The sequence below is a fragment of the Mobula birostris genome, chromosome 1 (assembly GCF_030028105.1).
Source record: "Mobula birostris isolate sMobBir1 chromosome 1, sMobBir1.hap1, whole genome shotgun sequence".
Classification (NCBI taxonomy): domain Eukaryota; kingdom Metazoa; phylum Chordata; class Chondrichthyes; order Myliobatiformes; family Myliobatidae; genus Mobula; species Mobula birostris.
The window spans coordinates 151,572,220-151,593,594 of record NC_092370.1 but is presented as its reverse complement, the minus strand read 5'-3'; the positions used below and the strand labels follow the sequence as shown (position 1 = coordinate 151,593,594).

General features: G+C 40.7%; 1 protein-coding gene across 4 annotated transcripts in view; it reads left to right on the top strand.

Moving 5' to 3' along the window:
• Nucleotides 1-5,868: 5,868 nt before the first annotated feature.
• Nucleotides 5,869-21,375, top strand: part of ubr1 (ubiquitin protein ligase E3 component n-recognin 1) — a 288,023-nt gene continuing 272,516 nt past the window's right edge. The window contains exon 1 of one of the 4 annotated variants that reach the window (XM_072264061.1): nt 5,869-6,001. In XM_072264061.1, the coding sequence (XP_072120162.1) occupies nt 5,915-6,001 (87 nt within the window). In that variant the 5' untranslated portion in view covers nt 5,869-5,914. The remainder of the gene's footprint in view (nt 6,002-21,375) is intronic. The other 3 variants (XM_072264054.1, XM_072264044.1, XM_072264036.1) reach the window with 3 other exon arrangements.

Below are 21,375 nucleotides of genomic sequence, written 5' to 3'. Positions count from 1 at the left end.
CAGATGTGCGTGAAATGGAGGAGGTGCGTTTGAGAGCAGAGTTGATGGTGGAGGAAGGGAAGCCCCTTTCTTTAAAAAAGGAGGACATCTCCCTCATCCTGGAATGAAAAGCTTCATCCTGAGAGCAGATGCGGCGGAGACGGACGAATTGCGAGAAGGGGATGGCATTTTTGCAAGAGACAGGGTGAGAAGAGGAATAGTCCAGGTAGCTGTGAGAGTCAGTAGGCTTATAGTAGACATCCCTCCCCACTGATCTCCCTCCTGGCACTTATCCTTGTAAGCGGAACAAGTGCTACACATGCCCTTACACTTCCTCCCTTACCACCATTCAGGGCCCCAGGTGAGGCGACACTTCACCTGTGAGTCGGCTGGGGTGATATACTGCGTCCAGTGCTCCTGATGTGGCCTTCTATATATTGGTGAGACCCGACGCAGACTGGGAGACCGCTTTGCTGAACACCTACGCTCTGTCCGCCAGAGAAAGCAGGATGTCCCAGTGGCCACACATTTTAATTCCACATCCCATTCCCATTCTGACATGTCTATCCACGGCCTCCTCTACTGTAGAGATGAAGCCACACCCAGGTTGGAGGAACAACACCTTATATTCTGTCTGGGTAGCCTCCAATCTGTTGGCATGAACATTGACTTCTCTAACTTCCGCTAATGCCCCACCTCCCCCTCGTACCCCATCCGTTATTTATTTTTATACACACATTCTTTCTTTCTCTCACTCTCCTTTTTCTCCCTCTGTCCCTCTGACTATACTCCTTGCCCATCCTCTGGGTTCCCCACCCCACCCCCGTCTTTCTCCCCGGACCTCCTGTCCCATGATCCTCTCATATCCCCTTTGCCTATCACCTGTCCAGCTCTTGGCTCTATCCCTCCCCCTCCTGTCTTCTCCTATCATTTTGGATCTCCCCCCTCCCTCCCACTTTCAAATCTTACTAACTCTTCCTTCAGTTAGTCCTGACGAAGGGTCTCGGCCTGAAACATCGACTGTACCTCTTCCTAGAGATACTGCCTGGCCTGTTGCGTTCACCAGCTACTTCGATGTGTGTTGCCGGGAATACAGATCTATAATTTGTTGAAAGTTGAGTCACAGGTAGATAGGGTCACAAAGAAAGCTTTTGGCACATTAGCCTTCATAAATCAAAATACTGAGTACAGGAGATGAGATGTTATGTTGAAGTTGTATAAGACATTGGTGAAGCCTAATTTGGAGTATTGTGTGCAGTTTTGGTCACCTACCTATAGGAAAGATATAAATAAGGTTGAAAGAGTGCAGAGAAAATTTACAGGGATGTTTCCAAGTCTGGAGGACCTGAGTTGAATGGAAAGATTGAATAGGTTAGGACTGTATTCCTTGAAACATAGAAGATTAAGAGGGGATTTGATAGAGATATACTAAATTATGAGGGGTACAGATAGGGTAAATGCAAGCAACTTTTTCACTGAGGTTGGGTGGGACTACAACCAGAGGTCATGGGTTAAGGATGAAAGGTGAAAAGTTTAAGGAGAACATGAGGGGAAACTTCTTCACTCAGAGGGTGACAAGAATGTGGAAGGAGCTGCCAACACATGTGGTTCATGTAAGCTTGACTTCAAAGTTTAAGAGAAGTTTGGATAGGTACATGGATGGTAAATGCATGAAGGGCTATGATTCCAGTGCAGGCTGGTGAGAGTAGCGGTATAAATAAGTGCAGCACAGATTAGATGGTCCAAAAGGCCTGTTTCTGTGTTGTAATTTTCTATGACTCTTGATGAACAGATTAAATAAAAAATTAAATTTAAAAAAATGAACAAGGAGATGAGCAAAGATCATTTAACGGATATTGTGCAGGGACAGTGAGGGTATTACACATGAGTGAGTTTTGTTGAGAAGCTGGAGAGCTACAGGAAAGAAGCTTCGGAGGTGACATGTAGTCCTGGTGGTGATGGACTCGTAGCGTCTCTCTGATGGCAATTTGGTGAATAGATGACTGCTAGGGTGGGTGGGGTCAGCAGTGATTTTTTCCACTCTTTTCTTCACTTTGGCGATGAGCAGGTCTTCTCATGTTGGTAGCTGATAGCCAATGATCTTCTCTGCTGGGTGAACCACTTGCTGCAATGTGGACTTGGAGAGGGAGGAGGTGGCAGGAAATCAAATGGTGACAGAAGCAGTCACAACATTCTCACTGATGGCTGAGTAAAAATTCATCAGGATACACCCTGAGATGTTACGTTTCCTAAGCTGGCATCAGAAGAACCATCTCTGCTGGGCTTTCCTGGTGATGAGCATAACGTGCTTGCCCCACTTCAATGTATTGGTAACGGTAGTCCCCAGGAATTTGAATGACTCAATCACGCACACAGCCCGACCATTAATTTCCAGGGGGTGGGGGGGGGGGTGGGCTGATAGGTGTTGCCAGCATAAGTAAATCTAATTTTCACTGCCTTAATAGCATTAAGCTCCATCATACTGCAAGACGACCGACCCCTTTTTAATAGAGATTAGACCAACGACAGCCGTGTCATCTACCAACTTCAGGGTTGAAAGGATTTGCCTGGGGAGGTACAGTCATTTGTATAAAGTAAGAACAGGAGGGGTGAAGGAGTTTAGGAGGATTAATGGCACCTAACAGCAAATCCTTTGCTTGCATCTTCGGAAACAGCTCTATTTTCATCTTTAATATCTCTATTTTTTCCTTTCAGGTTTCTTTTGAAGACCCTGACCTGGAGTTACACGCTGACTACGGTTCTTTGTGGGAATGGGACCCGCTCTTGGGGTCTCACGACTGGCATGCTAAGGGCTCGGCTCAAGAGCTCAGTTCACCTTCAGAGGGCCAAGATCTCGTGGCTCTAGAAACGGGCAGGTCAAAGGTTGGTGTCCTGGCAGGAGATTGGTGTGTCGCAGGAGATGGAAGATCTAAGGCTGTCTGCCCAGAGACCAGGGATCTTTGGGCACAAGGTTGGAAATTAAATGCACCTTTGAAAGAACACAGCCCTGGGGAGAGCCTGTGCTTTTAGACATTGGATTAGACCAGTAGGAGCCCAGCCTTCCTGTTGGGAAGTTCACAATCCACTGATAGATATTGTAGGGTATAGCTCGCTGGGTTACATCTGCTCGTTCTCCTATGACCCACTTACGCCGAAGTACACCTTACAACATCCAATTAACCTACGATCAGCACATCTTTGGGATATGAGGGGAGGAAACAGGACACCAGGAGTATGTACAAACTCCACAGAGGATCCACTGGAGGTCAATATCAAAGCTGGAGTTGTGAGATATCAGTGGTAATTTTCGGTGATTTTTGTATAAGACCACATGGGTCACTGTAAATACCAACACTTTCAATCTGTAACCATGTTTGGGGGTACATCTCTCTTTCTCTGTCAGGGCACTGAGTGCAAGAATTAGTCGTCATGTTACAACTGTACAAGCCACTGGTGAGACGACTACTTGGAGTACTGTGCAGAGCTCCGGCTGCCAAACGATAACAAGAATATCATGAAGCTTGGAAGGGTGCTGAACCAATTCACCAGGATGCTACTACAAGTAACGACTTTGAGCTGCAAAGAGAAACTTGATAGGCTGGAGAGCAGGAGGCTGAGGGGGTGACTTTGTAGAGGTGTATATCACAGACATTTTTTTTCCATTTAAATCTAAAGATATTGTTTTAAGGTGATTAGATTAGCTTATTGTCATACAGACTGGGTGCGAAGAAAGTCCTTGCTGGCATGAGGGTCACTGAGCAGCGGTACACACAGTCAGAATAAATACAACAATAAATATATTGACAAATTCAGAACAGCAGGATGATGCAAAAAGTGTTGAGCAAGCCAACATTTAAAGGGCATCTGAGGGGCAACTTTTCCACGCGGAGGGAGCTGGGTATATGAGACAAACTGCCAGAGAAAGTGATAGGGGCAGTTACAATTACAACTTTGAAAGATACTTAGATATGATAGGAAATGTTTAAAGGAATATGCAGGCAAATAGGACCAGCTCAAGTAGTTATCTTGGTTGGCAGAGGAATTAGGAGGGAGGAGAAGACGGCGGCGTGACACAGCGTGCAGCAGCCACTCCGGTGATGGTATCTGTTATCTGTATGTAGGGTGCCTGGCACAGTCCTGATTTGATGGAGACAGACGTGAGAGCACGGAGGAACATCTGGTGAAACTTCTGAAATGCCTGCTTCACTGCCGCTGCTACTGTGTGATCCAGAATCTCCAGAGGGGAAGGCCCCGAGACCTTGGCTTTGCTTGTTGCTCGGTGGCTGGGGTGGGGTCGAAGCGCTCGGCAGAGATGGTGCTCGGTGCTCAGTGTTGGAGGGCTAGTGGGATGTTCGAAGTTTTCAGACGGACTCAGAGTTGGTCTACAGTCTGTGTGAGATGATGGGGCTATCAGGACTTGAGACTTTTTTTTACCATGCCCATGGTCTGCTCTTTATTAAATTATGGTACTGCTTTGCACTGTTGTAACTATATGTTATAGTTATGTGGTTTTGTCAGTTTTAGTCTTGGTTTGACCTGTGTTTCTGTGATATCTTTCTGGAGGAACATTGTATCATTTTTTAATGCATGCATTTCTAAATGACAATAAGCGAGGACTGAGTGTTCTCATAATCTAATCTAATCTTCATGTGTATAACTCTACCGCTCTATTTTTAAAAATATTCCGTTTTCTATTTTTCTACTGAAGTGGTGACAGCATTTTTTCAACACTATGTTCGTGATGAAGCATCTCAGCCCAAAACATTTTCCACAGATGCTGCCTGGCCTGCTGAGTTCCTCCAGCATTGTGTGTCTTATATCTCAACTCCATTGAATTAAGCTGCCCATATTTTACCGCGAAGCTTCCTCATAACCTACACAGCTGTGTCTTGTAAGTCAACTTAACTCTGGGACTTTGGTGGTGTCAGAAGAGCAGATTTTCCAAATTACTCAATGTTATCCCTGGTAATACCTCAATACAATTTAAATTCACTTTTATCGATCTTGCACACTATTTGCCATGAAGACCCAGGTTCAATTCCTGCCACTGCCTGTACCTTCTCCACGTGGCTGTATGGTTTTCCTGCAGGTTCTCTGGTTTCCTCCAAAAGTTCAAAGACCTACTAGTTGGTAGGTTAATTAGCCATTGTAAATTGTCCCGTGGTTAGTCTAGGGTTAAGTCAGGAGTTGTTGGGCAGCGTGGTTTGAAGGACCATTTCACGCTGTACCTCAATGAATTAGAGGTGGGTTAGGATGCAGGATCCTGGCTACTTAGTACAGTATGGTATATTCTTCACTGTTTTTTTCTGTTAAGCTATTTTCCCAACAAATTTACCATCTACTTACATACTAAAGACATTTTACAGTGAACGTACGGACCACACTACAGTGTCTTTGGAATGTTGGAGGAAACCGGAGCAATCGGAGGAAACCCATAACTCAAGGAGAATGTGCAAACTCCATTCGAACAGCTCCTGAGGTCAGGACTGAACTGTTGTCACGACAGCTATAAAACAGCGGCTCTATTCTCTTTGCAGCATACCCTTGGAAAACCTCTCAACAACCAGATCAACAAGCCGCAGATTTAGCTCCGATGAAGGGTCATTAACCTGAAACAGTAACTCTTCTGCTGGAAGAACATGAAACGGCAACCATTCCTCGCACTCCACAAATGCTACTCGACTTACTAAGTATCTCCAGCCTTTTCTGCCTATAGGTCAGATTTTCATTACCCGTAAACTGTTGCTTTTCTACTCCGAGCTCAGAGAAATGATACAAATCGGCTGGCAGTGAGCCTGGCCGTGGTGTTTTGAGTTGATGCCGACGAGCGCCGAGAGGTGGCGTTAGACACCGCAGCCTCGCTTCCTGTGAGTTGCCGTAGAACGTCGACGGCCGCAGCTGCAAAATTTCCGTGAATCGGCGACGAGGGACGAAGATGGCGGATGAGGAGGAGGTGAAGGAGCCCACTGACGGCCGAGGGGAGTTAGCCGGCGTTTGGCTGGAGCCCGAACAAGTAGTCAGGGTGAGCGAGCAAAAGAAACCAGCGGGGGTGATGGTTGTTAACGACTCAGCAGGTGTTGGCAACGACTGGTTGCTGGGATTGGGATTGGAAGATCGTCCGGGGACAGGCAGAGAAGGTTTGCGGGGAAGGTGATGTTAGGGTCGGGACCCGATGGAAGGGGGAGGGTGAGGAAGAGGGGTTGGAAATTGGAGGGGAGGTAGAGGGATTGGGACTGCACGGGGGGTGGGAATGGGAGTTGAGGGGTTGGGACTGTGGGGAAGGGAGAGGTTGGGAGATGGAGTGTGTGAGGACCATGCGGAGGGGAGGAATGGCAGGAGGGTCGGGACCTGATGGAGGGGGGAAGGGTGAGGAAGAGGGGTTGGAAATGGGAGGGGAGGTAGAGGGATTGGGACTGTGCGGAGGGGATGGGCGGAGGTGAGGGACGGGTGGCAATGGAGTCTGGTCTGGCTGGAGTGGAGCAATGCTAAGTAAAGTTTAATGTTGCAGGTTGTCGTCGTCTAGTTAACTGGTTTATTGAAACAGAGGACATTCTGTGGGTTAGAACGTGTGGATTAATTTCATTTTGTAATTCCAAAACTCAGCATTTTGAAATAGATTAATGTGTATGCGAATTTGATAATGTAAGAGTTTAACTCTGTGTATTGGTTGATAAATTTTTCACTTACACATATGGCAGTGTATAATGTGTGTCAGGTGGCTGGGTCACCTGGAGCTATGAGTACCTTTAAGAGGGAAACCAGGAGGACAAGTGGGCATATGATAGCTTTGTCAGATAAGGTAACGGAGTCTGGTAAGAAATTCTGCAAGTATATTAAGAGTAAAAGATTAACTAGGGAATAAATAGATTGTGAGGATCAATGTGGTTGTGTTTGGAGCTCTAAGAGATGGTTGAGGTGTTCAATGAATAAATCTCATCTGATACCTCCTGGAGAAGGTAATGGAAGCAAAGGAATTGAGAAATATAGTAATGTGTTGGAGCATATCCATACTTCAGCAGAGGAGGAGCTGGTGGATAAATCCTCAGGGTCTGATCAAATAAATTCCAGGACATTGTGGGAAGCCAGAGAGAAAAAAATACTGGGTCCCTGACAGAGATACTTGCATCATTGATGAGGTACCAGAAGACTGGAGGGTGATGAGCAGTGCCCTTTTATTTCAGAAGGGCTGCAAAGGTAAGCCAGGGAACTACAGGCTGTACAACCTAACATCAGCTTTGGGAATGTTACTGCAGGGGATTCTGCAGTATAGGATCTGTTTTTATTCAGTTTTTTTTGAACAGGTAACAGCACATTGATAACAGAACAGTATACATTTTAGCAAGGCCCACAAGTCTATTTTGTAATGTAAGGATTCACGGGATTCAGGGTAAACTCTCCCGTTGGCTTGATAGAAAGAGACAGAGTCTGGTAACGCAGGATTGTTAGTCATATTGGAGGCCTGCTACCAGTGATATGCTACAGGGACCAGTGCTAGGCCTGCTGTTTGACATTTGTATTAGGAGGCCCGCCCTGTCTGCAAATGGAGTAGCAGTATTTTTGTGCTGCTCTTAGTTTCTTTCTCTCCCCCTAGTTTAAGCTTTGAATTTAAAATTTTTACTTGCTGATTCTTGAGGGCGAACAATATGTCTATGTCTACAAGAAGTGGGAAGAATTTACCTGAACCTAGTGATAAAGGTTATGGGAAAGGAAAGGTGCAAAAGGAAAGATCTGATGAAATGCCATCGTGGGCTGAAGATATCGTTCGGACACTGAATTCAATTAAGGATCAGAATGGATCAATTAAAGACCAACTGGAAAAGAATAGTTATTTCTGGGAAAACTTAAAGACCTGGAAACTCAAGTTATTTCACATGAAGAGGAATTGAAGATAACTAAGCAAAAGTTGTCTGAAGCTACAACTCGTTTGGAAAGATATCAAAATAAGATTATAGACCTGGAAACTAGGTCTCGACGAAAGAATATGGGAATTGTTGGGCTGCAAGAAGGAGCTGAAGATGGAGATTTAACTGCTTACCACACTTTATTTCCTACCATTCTATCAAAGCCGCCTGCTATAGAAAGGGCGTTTATCTCAAAATTGAAGGATTCTAGTAAACCAAGATCTGTTCTGGTTTGCTTTCATCACTTTAAAATTAAAGATCAAATAATGCGACAGGCAAGAAAACAGTTTTTAGATCTATGGAATCTGAGCTCCACTTTTATGAAGATTATCCAAGAGAGATAATGGAACAAAGATCAAAATTTGCCCTGGTAATGAAACAAGCATATGAGAAAAAAAATGTTTTCCATCTTTGAGATACCCGACAAGAATTAAAGTTTTCCTTTCTAATTCTCCTCGTACTTTTTTTGATCCAAAAGCTGCACTGGACTTTGTTCAGGCTATACCCGTCGCTGTTACTGATGCTGCTGTTGAATGATCTATCTGAAAGGCTGTTTGGCTATCTGTATATTATTCGCATTTTGGGAAGAAGATTTATGAAGGTCATTTGTATATTTCATTGAGAGACTAATTAAAGAAGACAAGGAGAGTTGTTCACTATTGCATACTGTTGGTTTTCCTTTGGAAAGATTTATGGCTTAAGTACATCTGTCTAAATGATCTCTGAACATTCTACGACTGAGAGAAGAAGATAAGGGGATTTGTTCCTTTAATTTAATACTTGGTTTGTTTCTTTTTTAATCAGCTAATTGGTAGTTTTTTCCTACTAATAGGGCTTTTTATGTATTTTTTCTGTTTTATTATAACATTTTATAATTGAATTTAAAGCTTTTTTAGGGAATTAATATTAAACTTAAAGATGGCGCTGGTTTTTCTCTAAGAGATAACATTATTTTGGTTCTTGTTTATTAGTTGATGGAATGTAAATACTTTTTTGCTGAGACTTTATTGTTTTTTTTCCACAAGGTCATTCTACTTTTTTACTAACTGGGGGGAGGGAAAGAAAACACAGACAGAGCAGTCAGTAGCTTTGAATTCTATCGTAGATCGCTTGCCTTTTCAGGCTTCTGGGTGTGGGTGGGTAGGTTTAGAGTTAGGAGTATTTTTCCATTGGGTGGTTCCGGAGCATGCGTGTTTTTTATCTGGTTGTATTCTTCATCACTGCCATTTTTGATCATCCCGTATTGGTATGTGCTCTGTGCATGTATAAAGTAGAATAAAATTATAGTATGGTATTTAAACGGATTAATATAATAAGTTGGAATATACCTGGTTGGAATCATTCTATTAAATGAAAAAAGACTTCTAAAATTATTAACTGATTCCAAACTGATATAATTTTTGCTTGAGACGCATACTAGGGTGGGGGGATCAAAATAGATTTTTTAGATGGTGGAATGGTTTGCAATTTCACTCTACTTCTCAGAGTGATTTGTGGAGGTATCTCCATCCCGATAATAGAGAATAATCTTTCTTCTCACATGTTTATAAAAAAATTCCAGGATTGATTATATTATAATCGATCCCCGCTTCTTACCTAGTGTTAAAACTTGCAAATATGACGCTATTGCTGTATCTGAGTTTGTCTTTTGAATTTGATGATGTCATTCTTGCCCGCCCACCTTGGCACATGTCTCAGACGTTATTGAAACTTTGTCAGTTTCATTGAAACACAGATAAAAGAATTTTTTCTTTTTAATGATATAGGCGGTATGTCTAAATTAGTTATATGGGATACATTTAAAGCATTTTTACATGGTCAGATTATTTCTTATTCAACTGAACTTAAAAAAACAAACTAAAGCAGAATTAGATAGAATTTCAAAACAAATTAAAGATTTTGATAATATCTATGCAATTTCCCCCAATACTGATTTATTTAAGCAAAGGGTGGAACTTCAATCACAATATAACCTGTTATTAACTCATCCCATTGAAGGATATTTGCTTAAGTTAAAGAGCCAATTTTATATGTTTGGAGATAAAAATGATAAACTACTTGTATCTCAATTAAAAATAGCTGCAACCAAAAGGCAAATCATGAAAATTTGTAGGAAAGATGGTACCCTAGCTCAGGAATATGAAGAAATTAATAAGATTTTTCAAGATTTTTATGTTGAGCTTTATAAATCTCAATGTCTGTTAGATTCCTCTGAAATGAATGCTTTTTTACAAAAGATTGTTTTTCCTAAAATCTTGGTTGAGGATCAAAAAACTCTCTGCTCAAATCACTGAAGCCAAAATTCATAAAGCTATTTTTTCAATGCAATCTGGTAAGTCCCTGGGACTTGATGGCTATCCTGTAGAATTTTATAAAAAATTTGGAAAGTTGCTTTCTCTGTATATGTTGGAAATGTTTAAGGATTCTTTTGTGAAAGATGACTTACCCTCTACTTTTTATGAGGCTTCTATTTCTTTAATTCTTAAAAAAGATAAAGATCCTACTGACTGTGCTTCATATAGACCTATTTCATTACTGAACATTGATGCTGAGATTTCGTCAAAGATAATGGCCAATGGGTTGGAGAAATATTTTGGGTAAAATTATTTTTAAAGATCAAACAGGCTTTATAAAGGGTCGCTATTCTTTTTCAAATGTTCAGAGACTATTTAACATTATATATTCACCCTCTTTTCAAACTCCACAATGTGTTGTATCTTTGGATGCTGAAAAAGCGTTCGATCGAGTCGAATGGAAATATTTATTCAATGTTTTAGAGAAATTTGGCTTTGCTAATTTTAATAATTGGATTAAAATGATATATAAAGCCCCTATTGCTACACTTGTCACTAACAATTGTAGGTCTTTTTTTTCAGCTTTCACGGGGGGCAAGGCAAGGTTGTCCATTAAGTCCTTTGTTGTTTAATTTAATATTAGAACCCCTTGCTATTGCTCTTCGTGAGGCTAAAAATATCCATGGGATTTTTGTGAATGAGACCATGCATAAGATCTGTCTTTACGCTGATGACTTATTGGTTTATATATCTAACCCTGACGAATCCATTCTTGCCTTGCTCAAATTATTTAATTAATTTGGAGATTTTTCAGGATATAAAATAATTTTTAGTAAAAGTGAATTGTTTCCTTTAAATGATTCTGTCTATATATGATAATACTCCTTTTAAAGTTACAGACTCTTTTAGATACCTAGGTATTATAATTACTAAAAAATATAAGGATCTTTATAAAGCCAATTTTGTTCCCTTAGTAGACTCTATGAAGTATTTATTTAGTAGATAGAGTCCACTTACATTTTCACTTGTTGGTCGTATTCATATAGTTAAAATGATGATTTTACCGACATCTTTATATTTATTTCAGAATATTCCTTTTTTTTGACTAGGAAGTTTTTTGATCGGACTGATTCTATTATTTTATCTTTTATTTGGAATAATAAAAGACCAAGAATTAGTAAATGTCACTTACAGAAATTGAAAAAGGATGAAGGTCTTGCTTTGCCTAACGTAAGAATGTATTATTGGACTGTTAATGTGCGATATATGTCTTTTTGGTTATATTACATTGATAGGAGTGATCGGCCAATTTGGGTAGACCTGGAACTGGAAGTTGTAAAACAGTTTTATTTAACCTTGTTATTAGGAGCTCCTTTACCTATGCAATTAGTTAAAGTTGTTAATTTAAACCTATATCCTGTGATTAAGTATTCTTTACAAATTTGGCTCCAGTTCCGCAATTTTTTTTAATCTTAAAAAATTTAAACTTTGTAGTTTAATTTACTGAAATTACTTTTTTTTAGCCGCCTTTGAGTGATCCAATTTTTTTACTTTGGAAAAATAAAGGTATTAATTCTTTTTTGGATTTATTTAAAGAAGATAGATTGATGTCTTTTGAACAATTAATTGATAAATATTCTCTTTCATACTCACACTTCTGCAATACCTTCAAGTTAGACATTTTTTACAAAAATATTTAGTAATTTTCCTTACATATTGGAGGCTGACCTGTTAGATAATATTATGAGTATGAATCCTTTGATTAAGGGTTCTATTGGAAGAATTTATAATTTATTATTACAATTGGATAAGCGTCCTTTATGTAAGATTAAACAGGATTGGGAAAAGGAACTTAATTTGACTTTTATGTTGGAGGATTGGATGCGGATTTTGAAGTTGGTTAATTCTTTTTCAATTTGTGCTAGCCATTCATTGATTCAATTTAAAATTGTACATCGTTATCATTTGAGAAAGGAGAGACTTTCTAAAATCTTTTCTAATGTTAGTCATTGTGATAGATGTAAAACTGAGACAGCTACACTGACACGTATGTTTTTGTCTTGTTCTATATTGGAACAGTTCTGGAAGTCAGTTTTTTCAACAATTTCTAAAGCACTTAAAACTAATTTACAACCTAATAAATTAACTGTGCTTTTTGGAATAATTCCTCAAAATATTCATGGTATTTCTGTGTCTGACCAACATGTTATTGCATTTGTTACATTGATAGCTAGGAGGGCCATTTTGTTGAAGTGGAAGGATACATCAGCTCCCACTTTGTCACAATGGTTCTGTCAAGTGATACTATGTCTTAGTTTGGAGAAAATTAGAAGTCGAACCTTTGAACCTTTATTTGTTTTTGTGGAAGATGGGGCTCATTTGCTCATTATTATCATTTGAGTTAATTGATATTTTTCCATGATCTAATTGTAAATTTTTTAGTATATTTTCTTGCTGGCGGTGTGATGTTTACTTTTAGAAGCTTTTTGTATGACACATGACTCCGGGTTTGTACACCTAATGGGTTCTTTTTTTTTCCTCACTTTTCTGCTTAGTAGGTTTTTTTTGTTATCATAAAAAATTTTTTTCAATCTTTAAGATAATGTCTTTTTTGAGACATTGTAAGTGTTGTTACTTCAATGTATTCATGTTATTTTTCCTGTATAATATAACAATAAAAAGATTTGAAAAGAAAGAAAAAGACATTTGTATTAATGATTTGGATGAGTGTTGTTAATATGATTAGTATGTTTGCAACTGATACCGCAATTGTTGGTCCAGTTCACAGTGAGGAAGATTACCACAGGCTGAACTGGGGAAGTGGGCCAAGAAATGGCAAGTAGAACTCAGGCAAGTGGTAGGTATTGTATTTTGAAAAGTTGTACCAGGGCAGCACTTGGTCCCTGAAAATTGATGTAGAAAAGAGAGATCTAGGATACAGGTACATAATTCCTGTAATGTTGTACACAGATAGGTGGTGAAGGTGTTGGGTATGCTTGCCTTCATTGATTGGTGTGTTGAATCTAGGAGTTGGGACATCATCTTGAAACTGGACAAATCATTGATGTGACCACATAGAAGATTATGCTTAATACTGATCACTCAGCTATAGGAAGGATATCATTAAAATGGAAAGGGTGCCGAAAAGATTCACAAGGATGTTTCCAGAATTAGGGAATAAATAGATCTTGAGGATCAATGTGGTTGCATTTGGAGCCCCAAGAGCTGGTTGAGGTGTTCAATGAATAAATCTCATCTGATACCTCCATGAGAAGGTAATGGAAGCTAAGGAATAACGGAATATAGTAATGTATGGATAGGCTGGGACTTTATTACCTGGAGTATAGATGGCTGAGGAGGTGACTTTGTTTAAGTATGAGAAGGGGTTTACCAGCACATGCACTAAGAATTAGAATGCATGTGTTATAACTTGGGAAAGTTGGAAAAACTTGGGTCGTTTTCTTGGGAGCAGCAGAGGCTGAGGGGAGATCTGATGGAGATTTACAAGATTCTGAGAAGCATAGATACAGACAGTATGTTTTCCCAGGGTTGAAATGTCCAATAACAGAGGGTATGCATTTAATGTGAGAGGAAGAAAATTCAAGGGCGATGTGATGGGCAAGTTACTCTGACTTTTGGCATTTGGAAATACTCTTAATCAGTTCCTGTACCTCAACGTTCACCCCATTGCCTGATCTCTATCCTCTGATTCCTATAATATCCAAAAATGCATTGCTCTCAAGTAGAGAATTCTGAAAGTTTGTAATCTATGGAGTGAGTACATTTCCCAAAGTAATTCATAACAGGAAGGGTATTGTATCCAACACCCTCAATGGTTCTAGAATCTCTGAGAGGAAATGGGCTATTGATATCTACCCTGACATTCCTTATCTGAGTTTTTTTCTGGTATCAATGAAGTCAGCTCTTGTTCATCTAAACTCTTCTGTGGTTATAGGGTGCTTTTATTAGTCTTTCCTCATAGGACAACCTCTTTCCCAAAGGAATCACTTCAGTAATTTGATACTATGTTAACTCCAAGGCTTCCCATATTTTCCCATTCGAATATAGTACCTTTAATTTGAACTTTTTTCTTTATTTTCAATTAACCACTGTTAAGTGTCTCCTTCACTTAATCTGGTTAACCTATTGCTACTTTATCCTTTAAATCTGTAAGCTTTCCCACACTTGAAACCCTTTAAAGTGTCATCTACAACCTTTGTTAAACAGTTTAGCAAAATATGCAGAGTCTCTGCTCCAGTGCAGCAGCAGCACTCTTCCAGTACTTTATGCTAGTGTCCTGTGAATTGAAATCCTTTTCCCAAATTATTCTTTCATTCAAACTTTCATTCATGGAATACCAATCTCCATGCTGTTAAGTTAACAATACTGACATTACCGTCAGTGAGACTTTTTAAATTTCAGCCCAAGCTTCTGGATATATCTTGAGGAATCTCGTTCTTGATTTTATCTATATTCTTGATTTCTACATTGACCTTGACAATGGGATCCTTTAATGACAGAGGAAAAAGCTGTCTAGCTGTCAGGGGAGCAAGCTTTTATTTCCATTCCCCTCCCCTCATTTCCTTATAATCCTGCAACCTATTATCAGAGGCCGATCAATTCCACTTTGATTCTTTTTGCCATTAACCCACACAGTGATAACCTACCAATGAATTCTTGGGATATGTGAGAAAACTCGGAACACCGACGGCAAACTTGTACAGTAACGAAGTAACATTTGCTCTCGTGATGAGGTTTTTCATTCCAGGACGAGGGAGATGTCCTCCTTTTTTAAAGAAAGGGGCTTCCCTTCCTCCACCATCAACTCTGCTCTCAAATGCATCTCCCCATTTCACGCACATCTGCTCTCACTCCATCCTCCCGCCACCCTACTAGGAATAGGGTTCCCCTGGTCCTCATCTACCAACCCACCAGCGTCCGGGTCCAACATATTATTCTCCGTAACTTCCGCCACCTCCAACAGGATCCCACCACTAAGCACATCTTTCCCTCCCCCCCCGCTTTCGGCAGGGATCGCTCCCTACGCAGCTCCCTTGTCCATTCGTCCCCCACATCCCTCCCCACTGATCTCTCTCCTGGCACTTATTCTTGTAAGCGGAACAAGTGCTACACATGCCCTTACACTTCCTCCCTTACCACCATTCAGGGCCCCAGACAGTCCTTCCAGGTGAGGCGACGCTTCACCTGTGAGTCAGCTGGGGTGATATACTGCATCTGGTGCTCCCGATGTGGCCTTCTATATATTGGCGAGACCCGACGCAGACTGGGAGATCGTTTTGCTGAACACTTACGCTCTGTCTGCCAGAGAAAGCAGGATCCCCCAGTGGCCACACATTTTAATTCCACATCCCATTCCCATTCTGACATGTCTATCCATGGCCTCCTCTACTGTAAAGATGAAGCCACACTCAGGTTGGAGGAACAACACCTTAAATTCCGTCTGGGTAGCCTCCAACCTGATGGCATGAACATTGACTTCTCAAACTTCCGCTAATGCCCCACCTCCCCCTCGTACCCTAACCATTATTTATTTATATACACACATTCTTTTTCTCTCTCCTTTTTTTCCCCTCTGTCCCTCTGACTATACCCCTTGCCCATCCTCTGGGTTTCCCCCCTCCCCCTTTTCCTTCTCCCTGGGCTTCCTGTCCCATGATCCTCTCATATCCCTTTTGCCAATTACCTGTCCAGCTCTTGGCCCCATTTCTTCCCCCTCCTGTCTTCTATCATTTTGGATCTCCCCCTCCCCCTCCCACTTTCATATCTCTTACTAGCTCTTCCTTCAGTTAGTCCTGACGAAGGGTCTCGGCCCGAAACGTCGACTGTACCTCTTCCTAGAGATGCTGCCTGGCCTGCTGCGTTCACCAGCAACTTTGATGTGTGTTGCAGTAACAAAGTGAATGTGTAAACTGCTTCACTCTCCCATCCTTCCATTCCAGCCCACTTATCTCATGGATAAATAGCAGCAAGCATGTAAAGGAATATTTCTTTAACTGGCACCAGCAAGACAGTGTGCTGTTTTTGACCTTCCTCTCAAGGAAGTGTCTATTGTAGATATTCTTTTTTTTACACCGAACTAGTCTGCAATATCCTTTGTTCACATCAACACTTGGCGGTAAGTTTTGTGTTCTGTATTCACAATGATTTGATTTATTTAATAGTCTGTAAGATTATTGAAAGTTATAAAAGTGTAATTTATTTGGCATTTCTTTAGATTTTGTAACTGCACTAATCATTAGCTTAAATTTGAAATACTACAAGTTATAAAATGAAATATATCTTGAATCTATTTCTCAACTGGATCATTTTTTTGTGTAGGCACTCAGTTAACATTTCACTCCATTTGAGTGTCTTCTGTAGCAACTCTCCCCTTCTCTTTCCCTGTTAACCTCAGAATTTTTCTTCCTTCAAGCATCTGGCCAACTTCCTTCTGAACATTGATACTAAGGCAGTTCAAACAGCTTGGGTCAGTTTAGGTTTTAGAGGGGAATATGTCATATACAGCAAAAGGGGTTATTTGTCCTGTTAAGCCTGACTTGGAATTATGAAGGCATGTTTTGATTCCATTTTTTGAAAGAAATTTTGGATTGATTTTAAGAATTGCTTGCTTTCTCTGAATTTGTGAATGGAGGTTCATTGCTCGGTCCTGGGCAAATAATTTGTTCTGGGAACTTCATCAGTTACGTGGAAACTTAAGTTACGTTGCATTTTATTTTTACTGTTAACAGTTGATTGTTCAGTAAATTTTAAATGGCTATTCTCTGCTCATTGTTTTGGGGATGTGCAAATGGATGACGATTAATGCAATTTATGAGGAACTGTATCTGAGATACACTGATTAATGGTTCTTTGTTTTAAAATCAACAAATGAATAAAGGCTAATGCTGTGAAACCATTGAGGTGGGGTAAAGTTGCATTCATATGGCATATTTAAATTACAGGTGATTTTAAAATATGTCATAAGTCAGCAATTTTTTATGTGTGGAAACAAGTCAGTTTTGAAATATGGCGTACAGAGGCTCCGATAAACAATACTTATTCATTTTAAGGAATAAAGTCAGGACCTGTGGAAATTCCCCTGTTCATACTACGGAGGAATTTACACAAGTGAAAAAACAAATACCATGGCAAAGATTAGTGGTCGCCAACCACCGGGCTGCAAAGCATGTGCTACCGGGACACGAGGAAACGATATGAGTCAACTGCACCTTTCCTCATTCCCTGTCACGCCCACTGTTGAACTTGAACGCACGCGAGGTCATCAGTCGGCCATTAACCTACAACTACTCGATGAGTAAAAAAAAACAAATGTCGCTTGAAAGTTTCTTTGGAAGAGATGGTAGGGGACATAAAAGACCTAACAATGATGATAACGCAGAGACACCTGAGGCCGAGACTGCAAGAAAAGAAAGCTTCCTTCAACAGAAAATACGACGATTCGTACATAAAATATGGCTTTATTGTGACCGGTGACTTGCATGCTCCCAAGCCCCGTGTGTGATATGTGGAGACAAGCTGTCTAATGAGGCAATGAAGCCCTCAAAACTGCTTTGGCACCTTGAGTCCAAGCACCCTGCACTTAAAGACAAACCCGTTTGAGTTTTTTGAGCGGAAAAAACGTGAGCAAGCAGGACAGAAGCAAGTGCTGAGAGCCACCACCTCCACAAATGCTGCTGCTCTGAGAGCATCGTACTTAGTGGCTAGCCGTATTGCTAAGGCTAAGAAGCCTTTCACTGTTGGTGAAGAATTGATTCTGCCTGCTGCCAAGGACATGTGCCATGAACTGTTGGGAGAAGCTGCAGCTAACAAGATGGCACAGGTTTCTCTTTCAGCTACCACAGTTTCGATGATATAGTGGAGGACATCGAAGCACAGCTGTTGGAACAACTTAACGAGTCTGCTTTCACTACCTGAGTCAAAGAAGTTGCTCCTGAATGCTAGTCTACACACAGGGAAATGCTGGCTAGCCGAAAAATGTCACCTGATCCTAACAGCCTATTGAGTAACGTTGTTGAAGTTATAAATCACATCAAAACAAAAGCCCTTAACTCACGTCTGTTTGAGCAGCTTTGCGAGGAAATGGATGCAGAGCATTAACGCCTTCTCTTACACACTGAAGTCAGGTGGCTATCAAGGGGGAGAGCCCTGGCCAGAGTTTTTGAGTTAAGAGAGCAGCTACAGAGATCTCTTAGAGGAAAAAAGTCACCACTGGCAGCAAACTTCAGTGATGAGGAGTGGATAGCAGAACTCACTTATCAGTGTGACATCTTCAACCTGCTCAATGAACTCAATTTGTCACTTCAGGGGAGAATGATAATTGTCTTCAAATTGGCAGATACAGTGTCTGCTTTCAAAGCTAAACTGGAACTGTGGGGACGGCGAGTGGACAGGGACATATTTGACATGTTCCCAACATTAGCTGGGATGTTGGGAGAGACTGAGGCTGCACCGTCTTTCTCACAGCTGGTGCGTGATCACCTATCTTCGCTGTCGACAGAATTCGAGCATTACTTCCCAACCGCAAATGACCCAAGACATGCAAAGGAATGGGTCTGTGACCCATTTGTGAATGTCCCCGGTGAATCATCCATGTCAGCGTGGGAAGAAGATCAACTCCTCAAGCTTGCAAATGACGATGGGCTGAAAAGTATGTTTGACATAACATCTCTGCTGGCATTCTGGATCAAAGTCAAGGCTGAATATCCTGAGATAGCCACGAAAGCACTGAAAACGTTGCTTCCATTTCCAACATCACATCGCTGCGAAGCGGAATTTTCTGCAATTAATGTAAGAGAAACTAAATTCCGAATAGACTGAACATAAAGAACCCCCTTATGACTTATAATTGACTTATCACTATACTGATGCAAGGAAAATATGTGCTGTGTGTTTAATATTAAATTGGTTAGATAAACCCTTTTAGAAATGAAATTGAGTGTATTAGCCACTGATAAGTGACTTATATTTGACTTATCACCTATATTCCAGTGGTGATTAACACGCCGCCCCCCCCCCCCCCCACCCTGTTGGCCGGTCCGCAAGAATATTGTCGATATTAAACCGGTCTGCGGTGCAAAAAAGGTTGGGGACCCCTGGTGAAGATGATCCATTCGTATTTTTAGATGAAAGAAGGTTAAATTGGTAAACTGTAATGTGAAATAGTTTAGGTCTCAATTACTTGTTTAAGTTTATTGATAATACAAAGGTAATAGTTAATAGCATTGAGGGCCTCATTCAGATTGGGCACAATTAGTTATCTTATCTATGCACACCTAATAAATTGTGTTGCTTTCTCTTAATTATGTTTCTTGTGTCCTAATCATGTAACTTCACCTCAGTGGCAGATGTTGTCTTAATCTTGGCTGAAAGCAATTGCTCAGTACTACACTGGGCTCTTGCTTTGGCTTGTATCCTCTGATATATGGATAGGAGCTTTGAACCATAATTTTGAGAGCTACAGTCCATCTGCTCATGGTGAAAATTCAGCCCACAACACACAATTTTGTCTGCATGTTTCCTTATTTCAATCACATTCAATAGAAGTAAATGTAATACTTTGTGATTGGTGACATATACTGTTTTATGTATTCTAGTTATGTTAATAAGTAATTGATTATAAATGATTAATTGTATTCAAGCCCAGCTAATGCAGAAAGTTGGATGTCTATCCACCTTTAATGATATGAAACCTACAATAACTTTTTCATCCATGGGATGGATTTTTGGGTAATGAATTCAGACCACCTTACAGAATGATATATTGACTGGTACTGCATCATTCATCATGTGGAGCAGAAATTCTGCAATTAATTCAGTCTTTTCATGTTTGTAGTACTCACCCTTTAGGATGGGCAATTTTCTTATTTATAGTGGTGAGGCGAGGAGGAGAAATGCTTAGCTATTTAACCACATGGGTATCATACACGAAATACTTGAACTCAGCAGGCCAGACAGCATCTAGGAAAAGAGTACAGTTGACGTTTCAGGCGGGAACCCTTTGGCAGGACCGAAACGTCGACTATACTTTTTTCCTAGATGCCGCCGGGCCTGCTGAGTTCCTCCAGCATTTTGTGTGTGTTGCTCAGATTTCCAGCACCTGCAGATTTTCTCTTGTTTGTGATTGGCTATGGGTAGAATTCTTTTGTTCATTTTTGCAATTTGCAGCTTTTAAGTTCCAGTAAGTTTCTTCTAACTCAGTGTATCCCAACCTTTTTTTAGCTCAACGCCCCCCCCGCCCCCTCCAAACACCTCCATACTTGCCAACACGCCTCTTAGGCACAATATACTTTCCAGCTCCCCCATAGTGTAAAAACATGTCTACCATATGCTAACATGAGAAAAATTAATCTGCTTAAAATTTTTGTCTTTAAACCTAGCCTGCACAGTACCTTCGATGTCAATGTGATCCTTGAGCTTGATGGTTTTCAGCAAGAGTTGAAACATGTGGTTCAAGTTGTGACAGCAAAAGTTTCAAGTCCCCACATGTAACAATGTCCAAGCGGTTTTTCTGTTTTCTTTGTGTGAGTATGTGGTGCACTGCACTGAAGCCTCTTTAAACAAGGTAGGAGGATGGAAATACAATGAGAAGTAATTTGGCTCTTCTCCAAAGACCATGACAGTGTAGCCACGTACCACAAAAGCTGTCGTTTTTGAAAAGCATTTTTGCTTCATCATTCTGAATATTGATAACTTGCAAGCTTTCTTCCTGTTCTTCCACCTTGCAAAGAAATGGGTTAATTACCCAGGCCGGAATTTCACACAAACCATTGAATTTATTCTGAAAATCCTTCAGTAACTGCAGGTATAAGCAGTTCTCTTGCAAATCACCATTTGTGAAAGGGTGCATTCTTCTCCAATGCTCCACCAGAAGTGGACACTGCACTTTTTGCGTGGATTAAATTGAAATTCTGACCCTGCAGTTTCTTATTTAGAATGTTCATTATGTCATACAGATCAGCTAATATGCCACATCTCCATGTGGATGTTCAATCTTGTTTCCCAAGCTCTTGTTGACTTTGAGCAAAAATTCAACCACAGTGCCAAAAAGATCAAAGAAACATTTTAAGCAGCGGCCTTTTGACAGCCAGTGCACTTCAGTGTGAAGAAGCAAGGTGTTCAAACTCTTCATCGTTATCCTGACATAACTGGCAAAATATTCTGCTGTTTAATGGATGAGCTTT